This window comes from Ascidia mentula, chromosome 8 (genome assembly GCF_947561715.1).
Source record: "Ascidia mentula chromosome 8, kaAscMent1.1, whole genome shotgun sequence".
NCBI lineage: Eukaryota > Metazoa > Chordata > Ascidiacea > Phlebobranchia > Ascidiidae > Ascidia > Ascidia mentula.
The window spans coordinates 13,302,874-13,314,656 of NC_138573.1; the positions used below are offsets into that span (position 1 = coordinate 13,302,874).

The 11,783-nt window shown below is 39.8% G+C and overlaps 1 protein-coding gene across 1 annotated transcript; it reads left to right on the forward strand.

The window, feature by feature from the left end:
• Window positions 1–1,293: 1,293 nt before the first annotated feature.
• On the forward strand, window positions 1,294–11,154 carry LOC145911158 (oxysterols receptor LXR-beta-like). Its single transcript, XM_082998409.1, has 10 exons — window positions 1,294–1,430; window positions 3,925–4,786; window positions 5,067–5,203; window positions 5,448–5,548; window positions 6,970–7,142; window positions 7,710–7,817; window positions 7,959–8,052; window positions 9,521–9,658; window positions 10,069–10,182; window positions 10,463–11,154. The coding sequence occupies exons 1-10, from the start codon at window positions 1,309–1,311 to the stop codon at window positions 10,705–10,707; spliced, it is 2,094 nt and encodes a 697-aa protein (XP_082854535.1). The 5' UTR covers window positions 1,294–1,308; the 3' UTR covers window positions 10,708–11,154.
• Window positions 11,155–11,783: the final 629 nt, after the last annotated feature.

The following is an 11,783-nucleotide window of genomic DNA, read 5'->3' on the forward strand; positions in this document are numbered from 1 at the left end:
TATGCAAATTATACAACTAAAACCTCAAGCATGTACTAGTTATTTATGTCGCGTTTTGCTTCGACATGTAGGTCGATGGCATATATGGTAACATTTTGTATTACGCGGGACATTTTTAGGTTCTTCAACGTGGAAATTTCGACAATAAATATTTTGCTGTATTTTTAACAGTCTAATATGTTTGTTTGCAGTGTTTCTGTGTTAAAACTGTCTATTCTCAGAAACACCATGTATAGGTAAGTTAGGGCAATGTCCAGTGTGTATATGAGTAGGTTACAAACGAAAACAACCAAAATAATGTGTATGAGGCACGTAAACAAATAAATGTACAACAAAATGAGTGCTTACGAGCACAATGTTTTGCTTTTCAAAAATTTTGCATTGGAACCAAGATACAAACAAAAGAAAAGTAAGTATCTAACCTAAATATTTGCATTTTTAGCCGTACCAAAAATACAGCTTATATCGTATAACTATAATCGAATATAATTCTTATTTTTACCGAGGTTCGAATGTGGACCAAAATATGTGCAAGTGGGATAGTTTGATCGTAAGTCAGTGTATGACTTCAACGGACCGCATCAAACATGCTGCTGGAGAAAGCATTTTTCACAGTGTTGTTGACCGTGAGCGTAAGGAAAGAAAAAAAAATTATATGCCTTTTTACACTAAAGCCCAATTGATTTTCACGTTTTTCAAATTGATTTTTATTCAGGTTGGTCGTGTGGATCAAATGTGTGTTACTTGCAATCATAATGTTTTAAACCATCGCTCCATCTGAAACAAACCTAACACCACAATTGTTATAAAAGCACATATAGTAAGATTTGCAACGATCGACATACATTTCGTGGAAAACGCTTCTTTAAAGCCTGATTGATAAAGTGTGGAAGCAACTTGTCCATCAAGGTTATCGCCCTTTTGCCCAACGTTGTATTTTGGATTTAGTTATGTAGGTTCAAACAGGAAGTGAACACGAGGGTGTTTCGATATTAACGACTTGGGACCAAATAATTGAAACTTGGGCCGGGTGCAAAATAGATGCCAATTATAGTCACGTGCTTTCGATTTGCATTCCCTATTATTAGAGAAACGGGTTTTCTTCAGGTGCCATAAGCCAGGCTTAAATGAAAAGACACGAAAAAGGCCAAGGCGACGGGCTTCATCACTGGGCGATATAAAGTAAACTGATTGGTGCGTTATTTCAACAGAGGAAATATACCAAAAGTGGGGCAAGCACGCAAGTGACATTGGTTGCGACACGTACAAGTGTATCTTTAGGTAACTGACCAGGCATCAGGTAAAACAATGCAGTACTGTGAGTCTTTGAACCACCCACGAAGTTTCTCAAGTTGTGCACAGAACTGGCCAAGCACCGGATACCTTCAGAATGTGACGGTTGGTCCGAATGTGGACTACAACATGTGCAGGTAGGAATATTTCGCTTTAAAATGGCACCGCAATTTACTTGATTTCGAAATAATTTTGTTTGTTTTGCCACGATGTCACGCTTGGATTATTTTTAGTGACCTTGGAATGGCGCGACTCTTGCGGTAAAAATGTATCTTGTACATGGTCTATTGCACTACATTGTAATATTTTTAAGACTTTTCTTTATGCGGATTGCGTTGTAAAATGTCTAAATGCATGAATGGTAGATATCTTAAACATGAATTTTGCAGGTCAAGTTTACAATCGAGGTCGACTTCTTTGTACAGGTCTCGGTAGTTTTTTGTGATGGAAATTGAAATTTGAAAATAAATAAATAAATAAATAAAAAAAAACTTTAACTATAAAAGGGAACCTTGGTGCATTGCAGCATACCCACCAATATCTGCAGATAGAGGCATTGACCAGATATTTTTTTGAATTAACAAGTCATGTCATGTTGAAATCGGTGTATTAGGTCACGCTGAACTTCAAAGTTTACAGAAATGGGTGCGACATGTGTACTTCGCTTGCCACATTTAAAAGGAAAACCTCGCGGAAAGATCTGTCGCGACTGTAACGCGATGAGCAGAGGGCCGCGCGATGTGTGCAAGCAAATACGTAGGCGTCTTATATGCGTACGCGAGATGTCGAACAAGAAAACAAGACATCCACATGGCAGGTAAACATGTCGTGTTGCTTATAGAGTAAGGAGAAAGACCCTACAAGCGACCAGACTTCCGATTTCTCAAAAAAATCTGTGCGTGTCTGACAAGTCAGAACTGTGTAGGGAAGGTCACCCCGCTGTCAGCGCCATCCGAAGGTGGGGCAAAGGTCCCTGGCTACCAAAGTAACACCACACCACTGTTATCCCTGTCTCATCGAAGCAATTTCATAGTAGCCGTTGGGCCGGTAATGGATGGACGCCCTTATCGAAACTCACTGGCCAAATCAAACAAGTGATGTAGTTATTCGTGTACGTGTGGTCTTCAAATACAATCAATCAGATACTTATTCCTTGTCACCGGAGTTAATCCGCCCCAGGCGTTCATAAGGCCTGGGCTTTGACGCGAAACGGACAAAATTAGGAGAAATAGTGTGTATTTTTGTCGAACAACTTTTAATGCTCCACCATTCGTTTTTTTTCAAGCCCGACGTTAGGAATTAGGTAAGGCGGCAACCGGAAAATACCAAGAAAATATTCAACTGCAAAAACCTTTGGACATTCACCAAAATATTTCGATTAGCTTTGTACCCAAAACAAGAAACTGCTACCGCTGTTCGCAAACCTCCCAAAACTGCGCATTTCTCCTGTATTAATATGTTTTCTCTCCGATGCTCGACTTACATTCTACGTCATTGTCTGAGTCACGTCACGCCCTCCCAGTCAACCGCGCGAAGCGGAACCACAGATAAGCGTTGGAATCCCACCATTTTTCATACCACTTGTACTGAAAAGCGTCAGAACACAAAATAAATCCAAGATTTCTTCAAGACTTTTTATTTGCCTAGAATAAATGTTGTACTTTCTTAAGTAATGTTACTACTTTCGGTGCGTTCTTTTCTTTGAGTATATTAACAGCTACTTTGTACGATAGCTAAAATAATGATTCAATTTTAAAAATTTACATACTGCCAAGTTTGTTTTGTAATGCTTTTCCAAGCTGTTCAACATTTCAGTTAGTGTCAACAAACATACGTTTTATTTCTCTTGCCACAGTCTCTACTGAGTTAATGTTTAACGCATCGCGATTACCCACAGAGACCAGTCTGCCTTACCTCGAAGGTTACAGTAGTAATAGGTGTGTTTGTGAACATGTTTATCTGTACATTAGATCCTGCCTTATCATGTGATAGTCGATCTGTAGGATATGCGAAATGGTTATTAATTGAAATTTAGTTATGATAGGAAACCCGGTTGGTTATACTTCGCAGCGGATTATAATGAGAACGTCGTAGATGACTTGACAAAGGTGAGACGACGTTTACAGCAGATTGTAGCACAGATACTAAAAACGCTGGATTATGGGTTTGGATTATACAGCGTATTTAGTGCGTGTCAGCACGAAAAGAGCTTTCGTTTCGGTTTTTATAATTGTGCTTAGTACCTACGAAGTGTAAAATGTTTTACAAAGTTGAGTCCTCAGTGGTTATTGTGTTGTTAAGACTGCAGCCATCGCTTGGCTGTGAGAAGTGCCTGAACAAAAGAATTTGGTGCACAAAAGTAGTTTTGCTCCGTCATTTCTCTTTTTCATTTCGCTGGATTGGTTATTTCAACCTAAACTTTTCAAACTAACAAGCTACGTTTGTAAAAAACTCCAACACATAACAATTTTGTTTACATCCGAAAATTTCACAGTCTTGACACATGACGTCAATGCTAAGTGCGTGTACTTGAACATTATTTCTTGGACCGTGACGTTTACGCGGGAGGCGTCGCGCGATATTTTAAGCGACCTTTTACACCGTGACGAGACGTAAGCGCTTTTTTTTCAGGATGAACCTAGTGGATCGGAGACCGAGTTATGTTGACAGAATGCAAACCGCGCCGAACACCATTCATACAACTTCGCCTGAAGTCGTCGCTCAGTCGGGTCATCCACAGTACCTGAACAGGGACAGTTGGTTTCCATCGCACCCCAGCTGCCCGAATCACGGCAACGGATCTTCATTCAACGACGCTTTCGCCAACCCAAACCAGGAAGGTCAGGTTTCTTGTCCAGATTGCTTTATAAGATCCACCATCATGCATACGATGTCAGCTCTGCCTCAGTCGTGTCCGCATCTGCACGCAAGCCACAACTGCGACTTTTGCTATGCTCAGCATTGGCCAGGCAACGACTCGGGTCATTCGTTGATGTTGCGACAAGGATTTTCACCGCCACTTTATCATGGAAGTAGTCCTATTGGTGCAAGGGCCTCGCCACCCTCTATTGGTGGAAGCCCGCAAAGTTTTCAGTGCTACAGTGGACCAGCCAGCCCTTACAGCAGACTCAGTTCGCCAGTTGGGCAACAGTCTTATGCTAATGCAGCAGGGGAAGACAGTCGCCAGCAGATGCATTTAGAAGGCTTCAGCCGCCCTTTGGGAGTATCAAATTCAATCACAACTTTGTCACATTCTGACACGTTGCCGTATAGGCCTGTTGTATCTACGTGCTCTCGTTATTCAAGATCAGGCGATTACCAACTAAGTACTGGACTCACAGTTCCACAAACCGGATATATTGAAACAAACAGCGACTTACCACAGTTAAATGGAGATAGGGATTCACGGACAACGGAGGGCAGTGTTAATAGAAATAAAAGAACATCGCACGAAAAGAACCAGACGATTTCCCTCATAAAGAAAGATACAACGGTTTGTTATTTTCACATTGATCGTCATATATGCAAATAGTCCATTGGCAAATGTGAAGTTCATTCACAAAATAAGTTTTTTTTACCTTGCTTTTGAAATATTTTCAGATAGAGCATTTATGGGTTTATAACTTGGTAACCTGCTTCAGATTATCGCAAAACTAATACCATAGCATAGGTTTGTAAGCGACTAATAAATTCAATTTTTACTTGGTATGTAAATCGCTGACGTATTGACGAATGAAACCAAAAACAATCGAATTTATTATTTTGTTTAAAAGGTAAGGAAACGAAGTGCAGATGATGTCTGTCAGGTGTGCGGCGATCGTGCTTCAGGTTATCATTATAATGCGTTAACCTGTGAAGGGTGCAAGGGATTTTTCCGTCGTTCAATCAACAAGAAAGAAGTGCCCTCAAAGTAAGCGAGCCTTGTCACGGTTCAGATGCGATTTTTTTGTTTTTTAAATTAATAAGCAGCTGTTCAGGATTAATTGCTAAAATGCATTTATAATGTAGGGCATAGTTAACCATGTTATTCTTACATTTTAATTGATCTAATTATTTATTTGTATTTGCCATTTGCAGTATAGTAAAACAAGTATGTTTATGTAATGTTCGCTTTTTCATATTGGATTCTACTTTGACATTTGACTTTTTGATAGATGCAAAAATGGCGGAACCTGCGAAATGGACACTTACACGAGAAGAAAATGCCCCGAGTGCAGACTCAAGAAATGTCGAGAAGTTGGAATGTTAGAAGAGTGTGAGTAAACAATTAAATACATTACGGCGTTTTTTCTTTATTTATTTTAAAGCTCAGAGTACTTTATGCCAGTTTTGTCGGTAGCCAGTTATTAAACATTATTTCCGTTTTTATATTATTTAATATTAAGTGGTTGCTATGTAGTGCCTTTAGTAAAGTTCCATATCACTTTGAATAATGGCCACATGGTTTAAGTCGTTTGCAATAGTTAAACTATTCGTTCGCACCTCGTCAAGTTGTCTAAAACAACACACTCTTGTTGACCCTTTTGAGGAATCTTGTCTAAAGCTGCCCGTGACAGCCATTGAAATTTTAACTGGTTTACTTAACCGAGTCGCCTAACATGTCAAAACGTTGTGTTAATGTAAGGAATGTTACTGTGGTTTTGCTATCACGTTCTCTACTTACTGGTAAAATCAATCCAGTGGGGATGATACGTTCTGGCAAACAACAGGGTCAATTGAGCATTCGCAAAATCTAGGTATGTTAACAAGTGACAGAACTACTGCACGAACACACGCACCCTGACGCAGAGACAGGCATTTGCTTCGGGGCAAACATGTCGTTTTACCTGTTTGCTTTCGCGCGTGGAAATCGTTGAGGATTATTAAGACCAACGCTCAGTCTTGGGATAGCTTTTCACTACACGCTCCATTGAATCGAGGCACGACATTCGCTTGTTGGCCAACAGACTTGTGACGTCACAGAAAATAAAAAACAAGTGTGAAACGTGAAGGTTTCCTAACCAAGCGCATGTTTCGCCTTGGTGCGTTTCAACTTCGCTTGACATTATGGATAACGTAAGGTTTTGAAAGCAAATTATCGTAATTAACGCTTGTAACACGCGATTTGATGCAACCCAGTAATCATATACCATTGTGGCTTAACTTTGCGGTGTTTTGTGCTCCGTTTTGAAAAATACATGAAGTAGCAAAACTGTTCTGGTCAATATAAATTGTTTTGTCTTGATACTGGGTTTAGTTGTTACCTCTGCAACAGGTGAGCCTCCATGTGCATCGGCTATGTCAGTACATACACATAATTGTGCAAAATTACCCATTTCGGCGACTGGAACGTGAACATTGACAACCAATGACGATGCAAATCTTAAACAAATAAACTGGAAACCTGCTGCACCAGAAAGTGCAAATTGCATGACCTTTTTGTTTTTGGTGCCACCATCGTGTTTTTTTAGGTTCTTACACACTTGCCTTAGATAAATTTGATTTACAGTCTCAAATCGTTATAACAGCGCATTTTTCCAAAAACGTTGCTGTATGATATTTAATTAATCGGTCTCTATGACTGTATTTGTTTTTCTACGAATCGTTCGTTAGTTCGTTTCCACACATTTCCGCAACATATTGTCTCAATGTACGCTTGTCTCTGATCGATTTAGTAAACTATTTCTCCTTCCGCAGGCCTGTTAACTGAAATACAGTGCCAGTCAAAGCGAAGAAGTCGCAACATCCGAAGAGCAGCGAAAGACGAAGCTCGTCCTACTCCCCTCTCCCAAGGAGTCGACGAGACCTCCAACTCCTCTTCACGTCCTCCCACACCGGAATCGTCCGTCTCATCCATCATATCCACTCGGGTAAATGTTTGTGAATCACTTAAAGGTGGGGTCAATGCGGAAGATTTCGCCAGCGACGATTGTAGAGTAAATAAGAGCAGTACAATGATCAGTCCGCTACAGTACAAACACACGAACCACAAGCGGCAAATTTTTATCAAATTAATCTGCCTCCCCTTCTTATTTGCACTCAATATACAAACCTTGTATATGAGCCGCGATTCACGTCGACGTGTCGTCGGTAGTCATGGACGTCGGAGTCTCTTAGTCAAGACTGTTTGCTTCCTTTACATTTTTCGGGCGAATTGTTTGTGGCGCTGATAATGATTGCAATTTTGTTTTTGCAAAACAAAAAAGGCACAGCACCTTACGATGTGCTGTCACCGGAACTAATTACATTTTTACCACGTAAAGGGAGATATTTATTTTGTTATTATGTTACTGTTGCTGCATAATATATTTTAATTACATTTAATTTGTTTGTTATAGTTCAGAACCGTGTTTTACTCTTTTTTGTTTATCAGTATATCTGTCGACGTTAAATATGAAAACAATTTATTAATTTACAAGTAACATTTTTTGCATTAGGTAACGGAGGATGACGTTGGGTTGACAGAACAAGATAAGCAACTTATTACAGTCGTTGGAAAAGCGTTTGAAGGCTACCGAACGAACCCTGAAATTGTGGAACGATGGGTAAGCACACATGGTAACAGCAACTGGTTGTGTGCTACTGTTTGCCAGTCATCTAAAACGATCGACCTTAAAAGTGTAATTTGTCAGTAACAGTCTAAGTCGGCAGCCATCAAATATATCGGGTTATATATTTTTCTATAGGGTAAATACCTTGCAAGCGACAACAAACTAAACATGGTGGAGATATCAACAATACACGTCCAAGTGCTGGTCGAGTTCTCAAAAAAACTGCCAGGTAAACAAATTAACCGTAAACCAAGTAAATTTTGTCAAACTAACTCACAAAAACACATTCAACTTCTTGTTTGCTTGGCGTGTTGCATTCACGTGACATGTCGTGACAAATATTGATATTTTTCAATTGCTTGTGACTGGAGAATAAGTTATGAACCCAGCGAAAGGTAAATAAAAACGTTTTTTAACGTGCATTTTCAGTCTAAGCTTCTCACATCATGTAGTGGGTGCGGTGGTCCTCGGCCCTTTTGGGGCGGCATTTGTTGGTTGATTGACAAGCGGTGGTGAAACCTGTGAAAAGCGACACGTTCATTTGACAAGCGGTTGTTTTTGCAGCACGGCATAGATTTCGCAACTGCAGTTTCAGTAATTCAATCTATAGGTTCGCTGAGCTCATTGTCCCGCGCCCATTTTGACTAACACAAGGTAAACGATTCCGTTTCCTTGACAATCCATTGAAAGGATATCACTGAACGCGTATTTGCTCGGATCCGCACCCGGGACAAATTGTCAGACAAACAGTTAGACAATAGCAGGGAACGGGGCAAATTACACATCGCCGTACGGAGAGTGTGCGTTCCAGTAACCGCCGTAAAACTAAGGATAGCCAACATACCTTAAACTGTCGTAAAACCAGGCGCTCCTGTGCGACATCAATTTTTACTGCAATGTTTTCGAAAGGCTCGCCGGGGGAATTAGTGGTAAACACCAACCAACAGCTATCACGCAAACGCTTCTGTTTGCTGTTTACACTTTTATTGAAAAATCGTTTTGGAAATAAATGTTTATAGTTTTGTGTTCCCGCTTACCGAAATGCCCTATTCGTGCTCACACGTGAAAAGCTCGGTAAATATCGGCGAATAAAATGTGTGAGATGTACGACGGAAAATTACCTTTAACGAGCTCCTCTTACCGCGCCGCCTGGCGTTGTTTAGCGTTTATCATTGTGTCGGGCACCGGTCGTGAAATTTCGATCGACACGATGATGTCTATTTCGTGACAGATTTTTCAAGAATAACAGATTTGTGCGGGAAATTCTACATCCGTTTATAGCGTTTGTATATATTGCGATTCCAAACATAGATCCCTCACTTCGCATGGTAATAGTGTGACAATAGGACTTTGTTAAGATTGCAAAAGGATTCGTTTTGTGTATGTAGTTTGAAGCTGCTGCCAAAAATACGAGAAATAATTCGGGTTTGCCAAAAATAGCTCGGGGGTGTTCCTTGTTTTTGATGTAGGATGGCAAGTCCTTGTAAAAATAAACGTGTTCACAATGACGTTTCAAAATTGCCACTTTCTAGTGTGTTTGCAATAACATATTGGATATCATAATTTTTCAAATAAAACTCAACACGTTTTCCTTGAAATTTAACTGTCACATATTTGAATTATCGCGGGTTAAACCATTTCTAAATCATCCGATTTCACTTGGTCAACTAGTCGACTAACTCTGCTTTTGTGAACAGGATTCAATCATCTCGATCCAGAAGATCAGATCTCTTTGCTGAAAGGAAGTTTTGTAGAAGCAATGGTCCTTCGTAACTGCTGCGGATATCACCTTCGAAAGTCGGACATAGACTTGGATACTGTGGCCAATGACATTGGTGAGTTTTGAATGGAAATGTCGTAAAAAATACATGTATCCACGCCCCGAGGAACAACCTAGAAACAACATTTTGGATATGTTCTGAAACGAAATACTTAAAATCAAGAAGGCAAATATTTCCGCGTGTGAAAAAAATTAGTTGATTGCGTATATTGTTATATCTGACTGACCAGTGACAACAGTTAGACATATGTTTCTACGAGTGTGTTCAAGATACAACAAAATACGGTGTATTGAAAAATACCTTTCTTCAAAACTAAAAAAACACTTATATAATAGATGCACAGCTGTGTACCATTGTTTTTTATTGAGTTGACGAAATCCTAGCGCCATAAAGCCTCTTCGCACGCAATCCCCACGTAGTTCATCGTAAACGCTTTGAAACGTTATTTTACTGCCTTGTTTCAGGATTGAACGCGGCCAACATGAAGGTATTGGTAGATTTTTTCGTGAGAACTCAGAAACTGGGAATGAACGATATCGAATTTGGCTTGCTTATTGCTATCAACTTATTCGATCCAGGTAAACTATATAGCACTTTGACCTATTTATCAACGCCAAGAAATTTCGTATCTGATGATACTTCTTACGTTTTGCCAAAGAGTTTGTTAAAGTCAAAGTTCTGAATGTCGTTATGCTATTGCCACAAAGAGTTTGTGGTTGACTTACATCTTGCATTTGCGAGTTTGCTAACGGAGGAATATTAAATGCTTATCTGTCGACTCGTGGGATGCTCTGACGAAAATAGACGCACCATGAGCACAGTTGCATTGCCACCAAATCATTTTCGGTCATTTTGCAGATCATTATCACGCAAAGAGCAAAGAGAAGATTGAAGATTATCGTGTCAGATATTCGGCTACGCTGCAACGCTACTGCCGCCAAAGGAAGCCTTATCGGCCGCACATTTTCGCCAAACTTATTGGTCTTCTTGCGGACATGCGAACACTCTATCATACCTACATGCAGTTGGTTACCACTTGGGAACAACGGGAGCAATTGACCCCGCTGCTGTGTGAAATATGGGACGCGCCTTCGAGATCCTAACAGTGCTAATGTGTTACTACACAAAATGCAAGACACCTAATGTCAGTCCGCCCTTGAACGATACGTTGATAATAAATCATAATTTTTTCGTTGCGAAAACTGAAAACCTAGCTATGGTCTTAAGGAAATGCACAACATTAAGATGCCAGAAGGCTTGAAAACAACAAAGGTACAATGTTGCTATTTATGCTTTGCATTGGTACATGAAGAGCGAATGTGTTCCGAAATGTCTAACTTTGTTTTCATGTTTTCATTTTCTGGTCACGTGGCTGTGACTTTGTCCTCTGGATGACCCTCACTGTGGCCCATCAGCACAGTGGGCAAAAGATATTTGATGTTTTATGTCGTGTGAACTTTTGCCTTCGCTATGATTGAGCCGAAGATTTTTTTACTTTGTCGCCATACCGGCTCATGTGTAGGCAAATACATTTTATGGTTCAACAAAGACCAGCGTTTAATTGTGTGCAGCTTCAAAACGCCTGTTAGATTCAGACATCAAGACAGAAATATAATGCCCTTCGTAGTTGCCTAATACAACACACTGTTTGCTTGGACTGAATAAAGCAGAATATATCAAAGGTTGCACCAAGACGAATTAAAGTACCCCAATATTTGAGGGGATATGATCAAAAACACCTAATCTATTTGCACTTTTTTGGGTAAGATAAATTTTAATACAGCTGTCTACGCCGACACTGATAAAGTAAAGCTAATTTCGAAAAGCTGACAGGGTAGAATTGGTAACATGCACAATTTAGTTTCGGTTACAGAACTTTTTAAATTCTCCCTCATATGCACTGAAACTGAAAGTCACAGTCATGCAGGAAGGAAATATTCGTCGGAGTGGATTGAAATATAACACACGCGACCTATAAATACTAAAGTTCTTATAAATTGGTTATTTATGCCTTTATACGTTCTTGTACTTCGCCCCGGGTATCCATACTGTCTTAATTTTAAATAGATCAGCGTGTTTGTTTTGCGTGGGAAATCTATATTTTCTAGTTTTTTTTTGTTTTAGAATAATGGTAGCCATGAAAAAAACACAACGGCTTTTAATCTGCTGAAAATTCGCG